Source organism: Colossoma macropomum, unplaced genomic scaffold (genome assembly GCF_904425465.1).
Source record: "Colossoma macropomum unplaced genomic scaffold, Colossoma_macropomum, whole genome shotgun sequence".
Classification (NCBI taxonomy): Eukaryota; Metazoa; Chordata; class Actinopteri; order Characiformes; family Serrasalmidae; genus Colossoma; species Colossoma macropomum.
The window spans coordinates 35,655,358-35,676,545 of NW_023494785.1; the positions used below are offsets into that span (position 1 = coordinate 35,655,358).

The 21,188-nt window shown below is 38.3% G+C and overlaps 2 protein-coding genes across 2 annotated transcripts in view; one reads left to right on the forward strand and one right to left on the reverse strand.

Moving 5' to 3' along the window:
- The first annotated feature begins 4,578 nt into the window (after positions 1–4,578).
- On the forward strand, positions 4,579–14,277 carry cavin4b (caveolae associated protein 4b). Its single transcript, XM_036592638.1, has 2 exons — positions 4,579–5,071; positions 13,207–14,277. Exons 1-2 carry the CDS (start codon positions 4,703–4,705, stop codon positions 13,762–13,764), a joined length of 927 nt encoding a protein of 308 aa, XP_036448531.1. The 5' UTR covers positions 4,579–4,702; the 3' UTR covers positions 13,765–14,277.
- Positions 14,278–15,136: 859 nt separating this feature from the next.
- The window catches only part of dnah5l (dynein, axonemal, heavy chain 5 like), an 82,398-nt gene continuing 76,346 nt past the window's right edge, over positions 15,137–21,188 (reverse strand). Inside the window, 7 exon segments of the mRNA XM_036592645.1 lie at positions 15,137–15,651; positions 15,749–15,970; positions 16,296–16,504; positions 16,623–16,755; positions 18,915–19,103; positions 19,875–20,066; positions 20,219–20,374. Of these exon segments, the coding sequence (XP_036448538.1) occupies positions 15,430–15,651; positions 15,749–15,970; positions 16,296–16,504; positions 16,623–16,755; positions 18,915–19,103; positions 19,875–20,066; positions 20,219–20,374 (1,323 nt within the window). The 3' untranslated portion in view covers positions 15,137–15,429.

Sequence of the window (21,188 nt, forward strand, 5' to 3'; positions counted from 1 at the left end):
TGGTGGTGGAAGTGTTAGTGTGTGTTGCGCTTGCACGAGTGAATCAGACACAGCAGTGCTGCTGGAGTATTTAAACACTGTAAACTCAGTAAGAGGTAAGGGGTACTCTGTCGTGTATCTGCACTATATGTAGTCCTGTGTAATGTGTTGCTTTTGTTGTTGCACCAGGGGGCCTGATGAGCGACATTTCATTCCAATGTATACAAGTTATATTGAGGAATGACAATAAAGATCACTTGACTTGATTCTGTTGTCTGGTTACGGTGATACGTGAATTTAAATGGATCCAGTGTGGAAGGAAGACAGCTCTGTTTCATTACCAGTCGTTCAAAGCACTTCAAGGTGATCAGAGTGAGTGCTGCAGATCGGCAGTCACTGAGGCAAAATTCAGACAATTTCTTTTGCACAAGGATGATGGTAGTTGTTTTGAAGCACTCTGGGAAAATTGCCTGGCTCAGAAAAATGTTAGTTAGGACATCTGCAAGCTGGTCAGCACAACCCCTGAGCACCCAGCCAGGTATGTTGCTGGTGACAAGTAGCTTAACCATTAGGCTAAACAGCTAATTAAATAAGACATGCGCACAGCTCAAAAACTACTCCATCCACTGAACTACTAGCCTGTAAATAAATGTTTCAAACATTAAGATTGTTCTCATTCCCAGTATTGGTTTTAAGTGTGTTAGGTAGTCACAACAAACATATTTAATAGCTTAACAAGCACAAACAAACAAACAAACAAATAAATGAATGCATTCATTCATGTGTGGCTATATAAAAAATAAATATGTATTTATTTGTTTTTGTAGCTTTTAGAGAAAGAGCTGTTGGGGTAATGCTGACTGTTTCCTTTTCTGATTTGCTGTAGCATTTCTGAATTTGTTGTTGCGTTTCTGAATTCGGACATACAGAGTAGAATAAAGCCAAGTTTCTAAGTTCGCTGTTGTTGGAAGTCATCAAGGCAAGATACAGACATTTTCTTTGGCACAGGGATGATGGTGGTTATTTTGAAGCATTCTATGACAATTGCCTGGCTCAGAAAAATGTCGAAAAGACTGCAAGCTGGTCAGCACATTCCCAGAGCACCTGACCAGGTATGTTTTTGGACAGCAGCCTTCCGAGGGTCAACTCTGGAAAGAGTAGTCCACAATTTTTATTTGCTGTTGTGTTTTTTAATCTGATGTAGCATTTCCTGAATTTGCTGTTGTTTTTTTTTGTTGTTGTTTTTTTGGGGGTTTTTTTTGTAATGTTGTCTGATTTACTGCTGCATTTTGGTTTGCTTCTGTACTTGGGGGCTTCCATGTTTAATACTGAGTTATAATCCAATTTGGATTGTTATAATCTGATTTGGATCCAATTTTGATATGATAATTATGGCTATCAATAACTTGCAGTAAAAGCACTTCATTGTTGACGTGCAAAGTGGTAAACACTCTGATATATGTCAAAGATTGGGTTCTATCCACTGAAATATGCCTTGGTCTTCTGTAATATTTTCTCTTTGAGGAATGTTAACAAACTCTGAATAAATAGACCCTGCTTTCTGAGTGCGTCACTTGGTTTTTTGGGCACCCCTAGTGGCTACGCCCCTGAAAGCCGTCCCCTTTTTCCCCCTTATGGCCATATTGGTACCAGCATCACTAATAATAGCCAAAGATCATACTTCTAAATTGGAAAGATAGAACTAAATGATCTTCACTCCACTGGCCTAACAGGACATTTAACATTAGAAAAATCCCCAGCAGCCTTTTAGAAACAAGAGAAAATCATATACACACAACCCCCAAATATAAGAGCTAATTTTGATTAACAACAAAACTTCAGAACATGGGAATCACAAGATCATTAGTGTGCAACCTGCTGTTACATGTCATCCAGTCTTGTCGACCCTACATTGTGATAATTCATTGAGTATTGTCTTGTGTAATTGTGGATGGAAAAAATGATAACATTCTGGTATATTAATAATTTGATACATAATAAATAAATACACACATCCTCTCAGATCTTTCAGTAGGAATCATATGGAAAATGAAAGCAAGAATGTGTATGTTTGCAGTTTGCATACATTGAAATTACTACCATTCAAACAGCAGTATGGTGCACACGGCAAAAAAAAACAATCACGATGGTAAGTATGTATTGAGGTTTCCACTATAAAAAAGTGGTGATGAGTGATATCAAATGAATAAAGGATCCATGGGAATTAAGCAAGGTTCACTTGGCTCTTGCAGAACCAATGTGCAATTATATGCAGGCTTGAGAGCTAAGAATAGTCTGCAGCTGGTAGCATAATTTTAGATGCTTGGACAGCCCCTACAGCTCAAGGCAAGATTACAAGCCCTCAGGCAGGATCATCTTCCATTGGTTGCTAAGTGATTAAAACTGACAGTGACTGTAGAATCTGTTCTTATATCTTTGTTGCTTTTTAAAACTATTGCAATATTGTGTAATATTTCTGCAATTAGCAGTGGCATGTTGAAATATTTCATAGACTGATGTTCATAGGAGTCTTAGCCACTGAATTTATTAATGAAAATAGCTAAATTTCAAAACCTCTTATAAATTGTCAACTTTTAGCTTCAAAGCCAGTGTAAACATTTTCATTTGGTTAATGGATGGACACTAAATTGCAGTAACTTTTTATAGACTGCGTGCTTTTCAGTGTTGAACAGCTACAACCTGAAATCTTTGGTGTGTGCCTCTGACTTTTACTGTGCAATAAATTTACAACTGTACAAACGTATAACAGACCCAGTTCACACTTCAGTATTCAGCACAGCTTAAGTCATCATAGCAGGGAAAACATCACAGCAGTGGCAGCGTTTGCAAATGAGATCATAGACCAAGTTCTCCTTTGTAATGTCTCTGATGTAGAGGACTTGCTTATTTTTGTATTCTCATTATTTACTTTTTATGTATTTTTATAATAATTTATATAGTACATTGAACACTGACCTGGTCATTTACAACATTGGATACTGTACGAACAACATTAACACTAATAAGTGAAATGTACAAAAGATAAGTCACGAAATACAACCATACGCCAACGACTGTTTACTCCCAACCTGAATAACATGGACTATATTCTAGTAACATTAGACATTGTTGGGTAACCTGTGATGAAATCCTTAACTTACCTTTGTCATTCTAAAGGTTTGCATAGTTTGCTCCTCTCTAAAAATGAATTAAGTACATTCCTTACTGAGGTACTAAGGATGTTGAAATAAGCAAGAGACATTGTTTACATACTCATTCATAAATGTCACAGCTGCTGTAATGTTTTACCTACCATGACAACTTCTGTTGCGTCAACTGAAGTGTGAAAAGGGTCTACTTTGGACAAACCAGGGACATAAGAGACGAATCCACTGGGGGGAAAAAAAAGCTTGTGGGCTTAAAAGGGAATCTACATAATTCAATGAATGAGATGTAACAAAGTCATTCCGAGTGGTTTGATGTGAAATGGTGCATGGTAGAGAAACCTACTGACTTGGATTTCTTTACAGTGGTGGTGATAGGAACCAAGGGTCTCAATGTCTACAACCATTTATTATATTATATTAAAATACAGCCATTTATGTGCTATCCAAAACAACCAGTGAATTTACATATGTCACAAGTTTTTGTATAATGTTTTCTTTGAGTGCTATCTTGTGTTACGATGCTGCGAGATAAAACCTTTTCTCAAAACTATTTTAGGCATCAGGCAGTGTATTCATATGCATTTCAATGTAATAACTTTATGTGAGGTCACTTTCAGACACATTTAAAGGCTTTAGACTCTATCAATTTCTCTAGAATTGAGCCTTTCACATCAAACCACTCAGGATGAGTTTGTTTAATCTTCGTTAAATCTTACTGATTGAATTATGCAGAAATTTGACACTTTATAAATTCACGTTTATGAAGCTTCTACAGGCTTCATATATGTAAGTGGTGTAATTTTACAAGTAGACTCGAGTAGAGTGTCAGGACATATAGCTTTCAGTGAAATTGAGACATTACAACTGAAAGTATGCTGGCAAATACAGCATGTCCTCATGAAGATCTGTCTTTGTTCAGATGTCATGGTTTGGTGTTGGTTACAAGAAACAAAAACTCACTGTCATCTTGTCCCCACTAAACCACACTTTTTCACCACAATTTTCAGCTGTTTCTGTCAATCACGTTGGTACTACTTATGAGTTTGGACAGAATGGATATTGTACATTGTGGATTCGGCTATGCATATGAACAAAAAACAAGAACTATAATGGGAAAACCACCAGTGTAGTGGTAGAGATTGGCAGGGATTTACATGATATCAGCTACACACACATCTTAAAATGTCAGAGTGTCACCTTACTGGGGATATTTATAACTGAATTCATGTGGTGTTGGTTTAGAGCACCTCCCTCACCTCTCTCCACTCACCCTCTTTCTCAGTTGCTGTCTGTCTCTCTTCGGAGTTTAGAGTGGGTTGCTAACTTGCCTTTGAGCCCCTGAGCGCTCTGCAGGGTGGGGGTTTCATGATCTTCAGTCCAGTAGCCCAGTGAATCTCCAGTTGGAGGGACAACTAAGTGGCAAAGCTGATGACCCAGTATCTTATCTTAACCCTTAAACCATTATTCTTCCATCTACCCTAAAGTCACTTAATTCTGGTCTCTACTTACTAAGGTAGGACCTCAGGCCTGACTGGTGTAAATTAGCAAGGACAGGGATGGCAGACAAACTGGGACAACCTGTTGGTGCTGCAGATGAGCCCAATGCTTTGAGCATCTTCTCTCTGCTTGAGCGTGTGTCCGGGATCATTGACAATGTGCAGGCGTGCCAGCAGCGCATGGAAGAGAGGCAGCTGGAGCTGGAGAACAATGTCAAGAGCATCCAGGCAGATGTAGTAAAGCTGACCAAGGAGCACAACACCACCAGCAGTACTGTGGAAAAGCTGCTGGAGAAAACACGGAAAGTCAGCTGTCACATCAAGGATGTGCGCGTCCGCGTGGAAAAGCAAAATCTACGTGTCAAAAAAGTGGAAGAGACGCAGGGTGAGCTGCTAACCAAGAACAAGTTTCGTGTGGTTATCTACCAGGTAAGCATGGAGACGTGCATTTCTGCCTAGGGACTATTACGACATGATGCATGGACAGAACGACTGTTTGTTTGACATGTCTTTCTTAATCAAGTTGCACCGAAATAAACACTTATGGTTCATTTTTAAAGATATTAGATTTTACTCATTTCAAAGTGTCTGTTGCTTCTGTATGTTGCAACCATGTTCTATACATGCTGTGTACACACCAATTTGAACTTCAGGCCTGCTGTATCTCTTCATTCCTATGGTTAGTTTGGTTACTGAGGACTGCTTTTTAACTATTAGTGCTTTACTATTTACTATTTACTATTTACTACATTGTAATTGCATTATACTGAAAATAAGTACTCAAAGAGGTGTGACAGAGGAATCTTTAATGCCAGTTGGTGTCAGTCCAGGCACCTGATTATTCAGAACCTAACTTTGGCTATGCATCAGAATTGTCCAGCGTATAAAAGCAGTATGCCAAAAACAGTGGCACAGCAAGAATCAATGCAAGTCCCCACAAAGAACCGGGTCACCTTTGGCTTTGGAAGGCCATCGCATTAACGTTAACTTGCGAATACACGGCCAGCAATTAGGTGGCTTACTTATTTATAGACCATTTGTAGAGAGAAATGAACAGATTGTTGAGAAGAAAGTGTGGTTTGTTCAAGTGTAGTTTATCATGTCACACATATTCTTGTACTACCATTTTGCTACATTCACCACAATAATAATGGTAATGTTTGGCTTATAACTGAGAAACTAAATTTTGTTATCTTATTAATGATATTCACAGCTGTTTCTATATTAGCTGTGCTCTTCGACATTGCTTATTGCGTGCAACAGCTGACATACTTGCACAGGGTTATTCTGAGCGCTTACTCTGTGAAGACACATGTCCTAATATAGTACTATTGAGTTTGACACAGCGTGGGTTACAAAAAGTCCCCAGAAGAACAGGACATAGTCATTCTGGATGGAATCTGCATTGAAGCCATTTGTGATAACTGATCAAGATTGAGCTGCAGCAGTAATTTGAAGAGCTCGCAGCTAGACAAATGCTTTTATAGTGAATCCCAGTCAGACCCATCTCAAACATCCAGCACTACATAGATTGCTGTCAGACGTTTAGCTGTCCCTGTCAGCAGAAAGGAGTAATGAACAAGACCCCCTACCAGTTGCTATAAACATCAGGGAGGTCATTAAGAACATTTGGAAAATGATAAACTGTACAAAATAGTATTTATTTATTTGGATATACCAGACTGTACAAGAAAATGAAAGCGATCATATATACCCACACCTACAGTAGAGGGATGTTCTTCCTCTCAGCTCCTTTTGAAAATCTTGTCGAAAGTCTTGCTCCACAGTTTAACTGACACCATCATAGAAGACCTGTTACTCTAAATGCTGGTACACACTAGCCAGACGCTATTTTTGAGCTGTATCATAGTGTTAGGTCATATACAGCCTGTCCTGTTCTGAAGTAGAGCCATAAATCAGACCACTTCATGCAGGCAGGAAGCAGAGCTTTATTAAAGATTACAAGATCCCTTCAAACTGGGAGTAGCTTGGTAGCAGGGTATCCCAGTGAGAAGGGCAATCAAATTCAGCATGGATACTCATGTATGGTACAGTTCACTTGGTAGATGGAAATGCCAAAAAATGAAGGATCAAGGATTTGGAACTGTACTATACCACACTGTTCGGTGGAAAAACACTATAAGTGTTTCACAGCTACTGCTTTTTCCAGCCTGCTCCAGCCATTCATATACACTTCTTGTTACCATGTAGGGACAGCTGCTGACAAGCAATTGATGTCACTTTTGCACTTTCAGTAGCTTGTCTTTATCACTCATGCACTCGCAGGGCTTGTGCACTTAGCAAAAGTGAGAACAGGCCTTATGTATTTTTTATGGGGTGTGTTTGAGGTGCTGGATCATAAATGAGGAACTAAATTCTGTCCTGTTAAAGATACTCACAGCTGTTTCTGTACTAATATAGTGTTAGCATAATAAGAGATCACAGTAAGAACCATAGGCAAAACACTAACATAGGACATGGTGAAACAGGGTGTTCTTAATTGTTGATTGAGCTTTAGCATAATTAAAATGGAAAAACTACACTGCAGCATCTCTAACTAAGAGGGTCTAGATAGAGGGAGACCCTGGACAGAAGGAAACCCTCAGAGTAGGCCTTGTTAGGGGTCCAAGCACTGAAGATGTTGGAATCCATGAAGTGCTTAATTTTTTATTATTATTCTTTGCAGAAACTGTCCAACTACACTGAGAAGTGAGGCCTCATGGTGGTACTATAGAGCAACGTTTTATGTAATGGCCAATACGTACTGAACCAAGAGACACCCTGCCAATTTTTTCCAGATCCCTTGGTTTAGTATAAAAATTGCCATTGACACCTTTAGGCTCTGTGGCGTCCCCTTCCTTTTGAGAAAATTAGTTTATGTAAAACCTATTTTTTTTTAACTAATCCTTGAATTCATTCTTTCTGGAGTGGAGCTTAGTTAACACCAGGCAGTGTGGTACAGCACAGTACAAGCACAACTCTGAACCCAGAAATATTCAGCTTAAGAAGAGCCATTTTGTTCTTTCAACAAAAATGAATCCACCTTGGGAGCCACAACATTTTGTGTCCATTTATTTAAGTAACGTTTTACCATCTTGGCTGTAAATATGTCTCACTCTGTGCTAATGTCCTAGTGTAGACTAAAACATCGCTGTTGTCGGAAGAAAACCTTGCATCTCCGAAATGATAACTTTACAGGAGAAGGAAAAAACCTACGTTACTTTTAATGTAAGTCAGTGGAACCAGAATTTTGTCCAAGTCATTTGGGCCGTTTCTTTTGGTCCATTCTTTATGAAATGTACACACAATGTAAAGAGTAAACAGGCATTTTCAAATTATGTCAAAAACTAAAACACCGATAAAAACGGAGATACAAGGCTTTCTCTTTCGACAGCAGCGAAATATAATAGAAACGAAAACGCAGACTTACTTTGCTCTGCTTAAAGCTTTAGCTCGGTTATAGCTGTTTCTGTCACATCTCTGACCGTAAACTTTCTTCAAAAGTAGAATAGTTTATTGTAATATGTCTCTCAACGTTCATTTTCTACGAGGCTGAAGTCAGCTTCTCATTCGCCCGATTCTCGTTCACATTTTTCTGTTCCACCTTAAATGGTGCAGCAGTTGTGACTAGCTACCACAAACATTAGCAAATGAGACAAAATACTGACCTGTCGGTTCTGTGAAACAGCAAAAATAAGTCAATGTTACTCAGCGGAAATAGATAAACCTCCTCATATCATGCTTTTCAACCCTCCATGAAGTTGAACTGTCCAGAGAAAATGTCCTCAGAAAAATGTTACCAGCATTAAAATAATAATTAGGATATTCTGAGAGCCTATATCAGTTTATCAGGGGGTCAGCAGTGATATTAAGCTGAGTCTGTACTGAATTAGCCTGACTACAGGTGAGTTTGTAGATCTTTTCAAATCAAGCTAAAATGAAAGATCTATCGTGTTGCAGTGAGGATTAGATGAAGAACAGAGAACTGCAGGGAAAGCTGCTTATTCTGTTCTGACTTCTTTTCATCTGGCCTCAGTCTGTGCTTAAGGAGGCTGCCAGTCTAATGACATGAATTCAGTGCACAGTAGCTTCAGCTCACATGTAGCAATATTCATATTTCAACTCTTTAACGACCTCATACTTCAGAGGATCCAGTGATATACGAGTGAAGAATGTTCACAGGACAAAACGTATCGGGTTCTGAACATTTTATTTAACACTGAGTGCGATAGAGGCAATTTTTCAAAACCCATATTCATTCTGGCCATAGAGAAATCGTGCTTAGGGCTTATGGGTATTATGTTATATGCAAGTGCCTTTAAGGGCAAATTTAAGGAGATAGAAAATGCACTTAAATCCACTTTACATCAGGTATATTAAATGAATTAAACAGATCTTTGCTGATGCTTAGGAATGTTTAATAGGTGGTAGTGATGCAATAATAATAAGTCATTAGTTCTTACTTAGAGAAAGTGAGAGGTGTCATCAACAGTAAAACAGAACAGCTGAACCAACAAAACAGAATGAAATTTGAAAAATGAAAACCTCTTTGAGACCACCGGTGGTTCCAAAACGCACTTCGTCATATTCTTCATAACTTTCATACTTCATAAGCTACATTCAAAAAGTGGGTGTCATATGAGAGCTGTAACTGTCTTCTTTCCAGTCAAATAGATGGGTAATGTATTTTTAAACCCTTAGAAAAGCTGAACTCACATGTCTACTGAAAGTCGACCCATTTTTCCACAAATCTGGGCTATAAACTATAAAGAGATGGTATTTCTTCAGTGATCTGCTCTGTAAAAATTATTTTTATAAAATAATACAAAGAGCGTCTAAGATGTTTTGCTTTCAGCAGTAAATTGTAAGCATATAGCAATATGTGTATGATCATAAAACACATTTTCTGTTAATATGAGGGGAGCTTTTCCATTGTAAAAATGTTAAAATGTACATTTATTTCATGCATTTACTGAATAATTTGCATTACGATTTGGTCATGTAAATTCAAAATAAAAAAAACAAACAAAAAAAGGAGAATAAGAGGCTAAAAAAGAAAACTAGAAACTAAAGGTTCATGATTGAAAAGGAACTCAGTATTAGAAGAGTATTGGAGGAAATTCTCCAAAACATACAAACCCAACACAATTCTGCCTGAGAACATGTAACTATGTAAATGCAACTAGTTACTTACTTGGTACTACTTACGTATTATTACAGACAGTTAAGCTATTGTTTAACATTGCTTATTGAATCTTAAATGATCTATGCATATAACAAAATGGTAACTTAACAGGAGAAGGAAAAAACACACTTTACCTTTAATGTAAGTCAGTGGAACCAGACTTTTTACCAAGCCATTTGAGCCGTTTCTTTTGGTCCATTGTTCATGAAATTTACACAATTAAGGACAACGGGCATTTTCAGATTATGTCACAAACTAAAAAAACTACAAAAATGGAGATACTAGGTTTTCTTCCAACAGCAGCGATATGAAGTGAATAAATATGAATTACACGCACATACACACACACACACATACACACACACGCACACACACACACACACACATACACACACACGCACACACACACACACACTTTCTAAGCCGCTTATCCTTCTGGGTCATGGGGGTAGCTGGAGCCTATCCCAGCGGTCATTGAGCCGAAGGCAGGAAACACCCTGGACTGGTCGCCAGTCCATCGCAGAGCTTAATATGAATTAATACAATTTAATATTACCTAACTATTAATAACATAATATCTCATGATTTTTATGTTAACAAATGCATTTAACATGTAATTTAACAAATGCATTATTTAATATTGTAAAATGCTACCATAATTGCATTCTATCTTATGCTGATTAAAAGAGAGAAGGTAATCATTTCAGTAAAGGTTTCAAAACTTTGCAAATGTATGTAAGCTTCCAAATCACACATGAAATCGGACAGTTCATAATAAACCTACAGACAGGCGACAAATTAAAGAAAAAGAAAGAACAAAGTGTCTTAGTGAGGTTTTGTGCCACCATAAGCCACCAGAACAGCTTCAGTGATTCCCTCAGTTGGTGCTTTGATGATGGCGGTGGAGAGTGCTTTCTAACACAATGGTACAAAGTCTCCCATAGGTCTTCAATTAGATTGAGATCTGGAAACCACAAAGGCCACAGCATTTAATTTACATCATTTTCATACTCATTAAACCATTCAGTGACCCCTCATGCCCTGCGGGGGCACTGTCATCCTGGAACAGACAAGTCCCATTAGAATAGAAATGATTCATCATAGGATAAAGGTGAGCGGTCATGATAACGTGGTATTAATTTGCAATGACCATACCCTCTAAGATCCCCCGGACCCACTTGCTGTAGGGGTTAAGCAAACCATTCTATAGGTGTATAGCAGACCTATTATACCATTCTATTGATGTAATTCCACCTATCAAGAATATAGTGAAAGATGACTCGACTGTCCATATCACTTCTTCCACATCTCTGTTTTGCACCAGTGAACTATCAAATGCGCTGCGACCGTACTGTATTATCCCTCTATATGTTGATGTTGATGGGCTGTACTTGCTGACACAATCTGATCACATCCTGCATTAATATTCTTAGCCACCTAAAGAACAGTTGCTATGTTGGTATTGCTCTCCTTATTTAGCACACAGAAGCTTCATCTTGTGACAGTAAATCTGAACGACTGTAAATCTATATGAATTTAGTGAAATAAATCCTTAATCCTGAAACAGATTTATCTTTGTCTGTCAACATTATCTCACCTTCGATGGAAGTGAATTTGGACTAATATGTTAGCAGTGGAAAATGATTTTGGCTGCCCTTTCTGTAAACCAGCTAAACTGACTGCAAAAAGCCATCGCTAAACAAAGATTTGAAAAGGTTGAAGTCGTTAACTTCTTTAGAACTGCTAAGTAAGCAAAAATCCCGTCAGACTCTTTTACACAGAACTTTCAAGACAGCCACTGTAAAAAGGGGAGCTATAAATGTGTAACTGTTTGTACAAATTGAAATCTGGAATATTTTGATTAAAAACTAACAGGCTTTAAATTATGATAAATTATGTCATGAAAATATTATTTTTGCTTTTAAGGAGTGCATTGAAAGCGAGAACTTGTGCGCGAACACCAACAAGAATTCAGAGCCTGTAAACTGCTGTTCAGGCCAGCTCTACAGATGACACTTCAGTCACTGCTCCTATTGAAAATCTAGCCAGTTGGCCAATCTTTGGAGTTCGATCTTGTGCCATCCATGCTCCAATAATGAACCGATCTTCCACTCGCCATCCTGACCCAAAATCAAGATCATCTTGCCCTGTTCATACAAGCCAAAGGACATGAATGTAAATTGCTTGATTGTATCATGTACCAATTTGAATTTGTTATGTTTAATTTCATTTATTTATTTTTTTCCTTCCCTTTGCTACCTGTCTGTATGTTCACAACATTAGCATATTTCATATGATGATTTAGGTTAAACCAGTATTATTATAATTATATATTATATAATACATTATAAAGCAGTATGTATTATAAATTGGGAACTAGATGTCAAAATGGTGCTTGTCCCCCTATTATCTTTTACATTATCTTACAATTAAGTCCTGTAGGCTCAGTGATTTTCTGAAGTTCAGAAAGTTCTCTGTTCAAATCCCAGCTTAACGTAGTTGCAAAAGAAGGGCACAGATGCAATATGGTTCTTAAACTGATTCTCATGAAAATTAGTAGTAGCCTCAATAAGCCTCTATAGTTTGGTGCCAATTAGCCAATAGGGGTCACTACAACATGCACAGAACTGTTCCTCAGCCACTGTTTTCTGTCTCAGCCGAAATTTTGTACACTGTCATTTGAATGGGGAGAGTCCTCTAAACCGAAAAAATGGTAGTCAAGCTAATGTTTAATGAATGTATTTGAATAATACACTTGTCCAGTAGAGCATTACAAGTTATCCCATTCATATTTCGATCAATGAGATGTCTCCTCCTTCTCCTGTTATACTGTCTCAGACAGAACGTTCTGGCTCTGCCTCAGCTCCACTCTAGATGCTTACATTTTAGAGGTTTACTTCTGAAAAGCCTTACAAATAGATTACTATAATGGAGGTGGCATCTACTTGTAGTTTTGGAGAACTTCTCCAAAATTCCAGGACACACCCAATTGTCCAACTGTGATCCTTGCTGCTCACTGTGTTTGGGGACAAAGTATCCTTGTGTCCTATTCCAGTTAGGGTCATCAGAATTCCAGATGTTTGAAACTTCTTGATAAGTGCTTCTCTAACCAGTCATGCAGGGTTTGCAGTTGTCTGTTGGCCCATTCTGTTCTCATTTCATCGACTAGAGACACTTAAAAAAGCAACAATGAAATTACAGAATGAATTCAAAGTGTACTAGTCCAACATTGTTTACATTGGTGGAAAAATAATTGCTTGCTAGTTGAGTATTAAGTTGTTTAAGTTGTCACTGTGTCATATTTTCGTCTCACAATAACACAGTCCCAGAGTCTGTATACAGTAAGTTTATATGCAGTAAATCCTTTCTCTTTTCACAGGGTGAGCAGGAGCTGCCAGCTGTAGTGGCTCCCAAGGGCTCCCCAAAAGAAGAAGCAGGTGCCAGCGCTTCCGCGGATCCGGATGCCCCGCTTCCCGACTCTGATGAGGAATACATGGTTGTTGAGGAGGGTGACTCCACGGCTGCTAAGCTGAAGAAGACCGGCCTAAAGCGCATTGAGAGTCTGAAGAACACCTTTTCTCGTGAGAACATGACCAAGACCAAGGAGAACCTCGGCAACAAAGTAAACAAGCTCGGTGAGCGCATAGTGACGGCCGAGCGGCGTGAGAAGATCCGTCAGTCGGGTGAACGTCTCAAAGAAACCATCACGAAGAATGTTCCAGCAAAGCTCAACCTGAAGAAGGAGAGAACTGTGGCTGAGGGTCAGGAAGGGGCCGAAGGGACCACAGAGAGCGCAGCGCCCATTCCACCGCCTAAAGGCCGTAAATCCAGTCCAGATGTGGCTTACACAGAGCCCACACTGAAGCAAGAAGGAGCAGGAGAGGGCAAAGCAGAGGAAACGGAAGTGCCAATGTTTGATATGAAGCAGCTCTCCTAAGCAGAAAGTCAGGCAAAGCAAAGGAGTGCTTTTGGGTTTGGGTCACTTTTTCGGGCAATGCTCACTTCCTGGTGAGAAAGTTAAATATGGAATTGGAGCACAAGATGGTAAAGAAATGGGCCAGCTAGAGATCCAATGAAAAGAAGTATGGAGCACCCACGCAAAAAAGACTTGATGGATGGTTTTGACATGTAACAGATGGAATATGGAAAGTCCTCTAGCACATCAACAGAATTTAATCGATTTTTTTTTTTATTTTTCCTTTTTTTTACATTTATTATGGACTCAGAAACTTGGATGGAAAACGTATGTTGAGTAACAGGAAATAAGTGCACTGTGGGCGTTTTCACGAATGTATAATTTTTAACATATTCTAGTGCTGACTTGCGTTCATCTTTTTTCGCATGTAACATCATGTATGTGTTTTCTGTGACACTGCAGTACAGTTTTCAGTTAGCTTTGCTGTCTGACCTTGATAATCTCGCGTAATAAACCTACACACAAACTAAATCAGCTGGTCTCTGAGAAGTCTTTTGAAAAAAAACAAGGAATAACTAGTCTTTTTAAACAACCGATAGCTGGATATAAGTTGTAGTGTTGTGGGTTTTTTTGTTTGTGTGTGTGCATTTAAAGTTGCCAAGTACATTGGAATTGGCAATGTACTGATCAACAGCACCTCACTGCATGAGTGATTACACATAAAGAAATATTTTATTATCCACAATTCTGTTCAATAGACAGCAAAGACGAAACACAAGGATTGCACACACTGTACTGCATGTAATTTATGAAATATATGTATACCAACTTTGTATTTATGTTCTATTTAAGCATTTAGACTAGCTGTATTATAGGTGTTCACTAAATGCATGCTTTGAGATTTTAGTTTAGAAATATTTACATGGTGCTGCTAATTGTTCAACTCACCCTAGGTGGCTGTGCACTAAGGACGTTGTATATTTTATATAGTGTCAACTGTAATCTTTATGTCATTTTACAAATCAGTCATTATATGTATCCTGTGCATTTTCAATACTGGAAAACATTAAAATAAAGAACAGTCCTGGTAGCCTGGTAACTTTGTAATGACATTTTTTATGAGTTTTTATAAGTAACTCCAAAAGTTTTTCCAAAAAGCCGATACAAAGTGTATATTGTCAAATGTTTTATATTATAGAAACTGCATAATATATTAAAATGTTCATATCCCCAACAAATAATAATAATAATAAGAAGAAGAATCATCTTTATTTGTATGCCAGTGGCAGCTCAAAGTGCTTTACAGACAGGTTATAACGCTTAACAGTAGTACAAGAAATTACGAGTACTGATTTAAAATCATAAAAATACTTAGTGCTGACTAATGGATGAATGTAGCCTGCTGGAAAATAGGATTAAGAGTGGAAAATAACTAAGATTGAGTAAGATATCCAGATATCCCCATCTAAATGATTTGAGTACAGATTGAAGTTTGGTGTATTCACAATAACATTCAGCATTAGCTGTTTTCTTACTTCTGTTACCTTAAGTACAAGTATCAACTACACAATTGGATTAATTTAGCAACAGAAATTAACTGAAGAGGACGGCAACATTTTACCTTAGAAGACATCAAAACATATGTATAGCTTACACCTAAATAAAAACTATTTGGCCATCTTCATATTATTTACAGTCGCAGAGTAAAGCCAACCCCCTCAGTGTCCAGTGGTCAGGATTCTGGACGGTCCGAAGGAAGAGGGTGAAGATGAAGGTCAGGTCAGTGCGCCTGGGCTTTCTGTACACTGGACAGGGGTACAGGTTGACACCCTGAGGTCGCTTGGTATCTGTTGTATTGGCACTGCTCACAGCATACACATGCACCACTGGCAGAGGGGTGAAGAGAACCTGCCGTCCAGAGCAAACAGGGAGGTTAAAAATGCAAGGAAAAAATTCCACTAAAGCCTAAAAACATCAGTGGATAATGCAAATTACTGTGTCGCACCTTAGGAGGAGATTCTACTAGCTTGATGTTTCGCTTGTCCCACCCAGCGCCATCTAAAAAGAGTCCATAAATGTAGACCCCTCCTACGTCTCCTGACGGAGGTCCTGTCACATCCTCCTTCATCATTCGTGTGACATCATTAAGAAGCATAACAGTGTCCAGGGTCCAACCTTTGGCCAGATTCATGCGGGTGGTTTCCTGGCGCATAGCTGTCAAGAAACCCTAACAAGAAATATGGAATTATTCAGTGATACAACTTTAAAATTGTGAATTAGGAAAATCACTTGTTATTGTGGGTTAAAAAGGGGTTAAAATGACAGAACAAGAAACAAAACTGCACTTTAATTAATTCTGAAACTTCAATAGGGTGTGTGGAAATCATCTAGCCCAATAAATATGACAGCTCCTATATCTTTCTTTGTGAGTCATCTTCCTATTAAATATGAGCAAATATCCAGTAAATACAATGAACAATTTATAATTTACTATTTATAATTTCTGTCACCATCTCATCAAAACTGTACTACCCAATGGAGCACACACCTACCTGGGGATTGAAAAATCCCGTCAGCCAAAACTGATTGGGTCGGCCATGAAAAGTCCAGCTGTGGAATTGCTGGTTTCGTTCTAGAAGCTCAGTGAACCAGAAACCAAGAGTTGCCGATTCCCATGAACTTCTCTGCCATAGTTTTGGAACACGAGCATCGTACATGCTGTCCAGAGCATCTCGAAGATCCTCTGACATGATTATAGTCCCTTTTGATAAACAGGAAAACTTGTTTCAAACAAATAATCCTCAAATCCCAGATCTAGGTGACAGAGCTATGTACAATACCAAGAGTTTTCTGAATATAATTAGGTGGCTGATACTCACCATCAATAGCCAGTTTAAGGTCTGTGAGAGTGCTGCGCACACAGCCAATGATTTTCTGCATTCTGTCAATCTCCTGGCGCAAAAATATGGTCATTGGCTGGAAGAGTCCCATTTTCTGCAAATGGGTCCTCACCTACATGACAGCAGTGCACAATGTAAAATCATCCATGTTTACATGCACACTGGCTACTACTAGTGAGGAGAAACAAGTATTCAGACACTTGTTTTTGTTATTTAATACACCTCTAGTGCATATATCCCCTTCAAATTTACATAGGTAATGTTGTTTTTTCATGTATGTACACATATGAACAAAGAAGTACATATTCATAAACATAAACATTTAATAAATGTTTAAAAAACTTTTCAGACAGCATAATTTACTTCTTCAAGATATGAGGGTCCCTCTGATAAACATGGACATTCAAAATCCTCTATAAATCTTCAAAGGGATTTAAGTCAGGAGATTAGCTAGACATTGCAAGCAGCTTCATCTCATTTTGTCTTGAGTTATTTTGGCTTGTTGAAACATCCACCTTTCGCCCTAATGTATTCCAGTACATTGCTCTATTCACATCTCCTTCAATGACGTGTAATGCCACAGTACCGTTTGCAGAGAATGAGCCCCATATCATGATGCTCCCACCTCCATACTTTACTGTGAGTATGGTTTTCTCAGGATTATACACACAACCCTTCTTTCTTCAAATATGACAAGCTGAGTTATTTCCACTTTTATTTCATCTGACTAGAGTACACTGTTCCAAATGAGCTCTGATTTGTCTAAATGCTTGTGTGGAAAGTTTGGATGCACATCTCTGTGCTTCTTTATTAGCAGAGGAATTTCGCGTATGGTGTATGAAAGGATAAGATCAAGGTGCTGGCAATTGCTGATTGTTCTCTATGTAAGTGTTGCCACTGCTGCTTTCAGGTCATTCTGCAACTCTTTTCAAGTGAAAGACACAATCTGTGTAAATTTGTAGTGGATATATGCACTGGAAGTAAACAAAACTTTTGCAGCAAACTGTTTTAAAAATGATTATTTTATGTGTGTTAACTTAAAAACAGCAAATCTTATAAACAGGAAAAAAAATTGTGGTATGTGCAAAAGCTTGCCAGTTGTAAGGCTTATTAACTTATTAGTTGACTTGTTAGGACTGTTTATGGCATGTCATTAATAGTCATTAGGAATCGTCAGGTGATTACAATTCCAGAGCACAATACATCTTTTGACTCCTTAAACCTTGTGCTATTAACCATGTTAGGACTTGAAAATGAAGCTAAATGGTGCCTAAAAGCAGAGCAAGGCTATAAAAAATGATCAAAGAGCTTCCAGAAGATCCACTGTCCGAAGTTTGATTAAGAAATGGCTGTTAAGGGCAACTGTGGAAGTCAAGGCCAGATGTGGAAGATGAAGAAAATTCTTAGATAGAACTGCATGTATACTGGCCAGAAACACAAATCAAAACCCCCATACAAGGATCTGCATGAAGGTTTAGCTGACACAGTGTATGTCTGGCTTTAAAGGACATTCAACTACAGATTAACCAGCCAAAAGACTAAAACAAGACACAAAACTTCACACAAGCATTGTGTCTTTACCCACCATCGACACCTCCTTGCACAAGCGTTGCATCCACAAGGTCAGTAGCATTGTGGACGACCCCTCCCACCCCTCTCATGGACTCTTCACCCTCCTGCCACCTGGCAGAAGGTACTGGAGCATCTGTTCCACCACCACCAGACTACAAGTTTCTTCCCTGAGGCAGTTAGACTACTAAACTCATTGATGCAGACTAATCACACACCTCTTAACCATCACTGCCCACCTGCCCTTTAAATTCTCTACATCTTAATCTTTGAATTCTGCTATGGGACCCCAATCTATTTATATTGTTTTGCTGTTCTAGGTGTTTGTCATGAATATTTGTGATTCTGTTCATTTTATGTCTTGTATGTTTATTGTTCTGTATATTTATGATTTGGTGTATGTATAATTTCTACATGTTTCTCACTGTTGTTATATATCCTGTGGAATATGCTGCTGTTGTGTGTTGAACCATGAAGCCTAAAGAATGTTGTTTTGTTTCAATGTATACAAGAAATAACAGTAAAGACCAACTAACCTGACACCTGACTTAACTTACTCAAATATAAAGTAACTGTGCTTTAATATTTGCAGAAAATCTTATTTTTCAAATAGTTTGCTGTGGAAAAAAATATGTAAATATGTAATTTGACTAGGAATACCCCTTGACCATCACACATACACAGGCACAGTAAGAGTCCTACCTCATGAGCAACGTAGTCAGCAGGAAGTTTCTCCAGCATCTCATTGGCTTGACGCAGAACTGTGGACTCCCGGGTCTCATCTCCCCCACTACTGCTGTCCTTAGGCTGGATGTTGATAATGGTGCTCAGAATCTCACTGGCCATGTTAGTCTGGCAGGAGATGTCAGCATTAGGATGAAGGCCAAAAACCTATTATATTACAGGAAAGAAGTAAAGAAAGAAAAGAAGGAAGACGGATTAAGCTTTAATGTGTGTTTAATGTTTTCTCATTTATTAACTTTATCATTTTATTACATCCTTTAATGTGCAGATTTAAAAAAGCATGCAGAAAAATCAAAACCGCACAGCTTTGCCCCAGTCTTATCTGGTTGTTTTAACATGAATTCTTGATACATCCAAAGCAATTTGGGGTGTAAATCTCAAATATGGATGCAATTAATACATTGATAAGAGGCATCTTATTTTTTTTCTTAATGGGATGGCATCCCTTTTCTCCCCCACCACTTGTCTGAGAGTCTTTCCCAAGCCAGAACAAATCTGTGGTACAGTGAAAGTGACTGCATTGTTTGGATACTGTAGCCATTGACCTTCATATGCAATACAAAGATGATACATGGAGGCAGTTTATGCAGAACATCTCTATAAATAAACAAGATCCGGTGATGGTCTCTTCTTACACTGAGAGCAGGCCATCTCACTTTTCCATGCAACACAATGAAGGGTGATGTGGCGAAGAGTGGGGCACAATCTAACGTTTAGTTTTCTGCTAAGCAATTTTCAAAATGCAATTTTAGGTAATATAAAAATGTATATATTTCAGCAAAAAAAGGTTTCAATTTGACCTGAATTCACGTCCATATTACTCAAATATTAAAAATGCATAAATTTGGCTGTTTTACTTCTTAAATACTAACCACAAAATCAGAACTCAATTTTAAAACACTGCTTAAGCAGTCTTACCTCAGGTGTGTCAACCAGTGGCAGAGTGTCTATATGGGTATGGTACTCCTGCAGCATTTTAGCCTTTGGTATAGTATATCCTTTATAGAAGCAAAACTTGTCCCCAAACATGCTCTCACTGAACCAGATACGAGTGAAGGTGTTAAGCAGCCGCTTGTCCATGTCATCTGTGACTCGGCCTCCATACTGCACCTAAGGGAGTTTAATACAGCCTAAATATCTACAACACTCATTACGTTCACCCATACTGACAACATACATGCCCATGAATTAGTGATCTAATTTGTATGTTTGCATGTAGCTCTGGGACGGCTAAATGCTAAATACACTTTTTTGACTCCTACTTCTCCAAGCATGTAGCGCAGACAGTCCCAGTTCACACCATGCTTTACATCCACCTCCTCTAAGTGGTTCTGGACAAACTGCACACTGGAGGTGAAATCTGCCTGGTTGAACTCATAGGGAATGTTCCACCCCAGTGGACCAAATTTTCGTCTCTCCTTGTTGACACAAAATGAAAAGATGAAAAAAAGAATAATGAACAAGAGAAACCATATGAGGCAAAAAGGTCATGACAGATATATAATAATGAACGGTTCAAAGTAAAATTTGTGCCTGATTTATGAACATTTATAAATATGAAATCCATTTGTCATTTATCCTTTTAACTGAAACCCACTGATATGCTGACAACCTCACACCTCTTTAACCCAGTATGGTTTGGCTGCACCCTGAGGCTGGGCATAACTGCTCATATGGAAAGGAACGTCTCCTGTTGTTTTTCACTGGCTCATTTTTTATCGTTTTTTTTCTGTCTTTCTAGAAAAAGAAGCACTGCAACCTTTCGTTGAATCTAATGTCTACTATTTTAAATTCTGCTGCGAGTGCCTGTTAGCTAATTTAGCTAACATGTAAGCTAACATTCAAGGTAAGCTAAGGTAAGATAGGGTAGATTAGCCAATAAATGTAATAATTAATGCAACAATACCACTTTTTCCCTTCCAATGCGATACCTGATCCTTGAGTTATTTAACAGATAAGTCCTGATATTTATACAGAACAAAACCTTGTATCTTCATTTTTAACGTTTTTCAGTTTTTGACATCATTCAAAAATGCCAGTTGCCCTTTACATTGTGTGTATTCTTGATGAATGGACCAAACCAAATGGCCCAAAATTACTTGGAAAAATGTCTGGATCCATTGACTTACATTAGAAGGGAAGTGTGTTTTTTCCTTCTCCTGTAAAGTTACCATTTTGGAGATACAAGCTTTGGTTCCGACAACAGCGATATACATACATACACATATATAC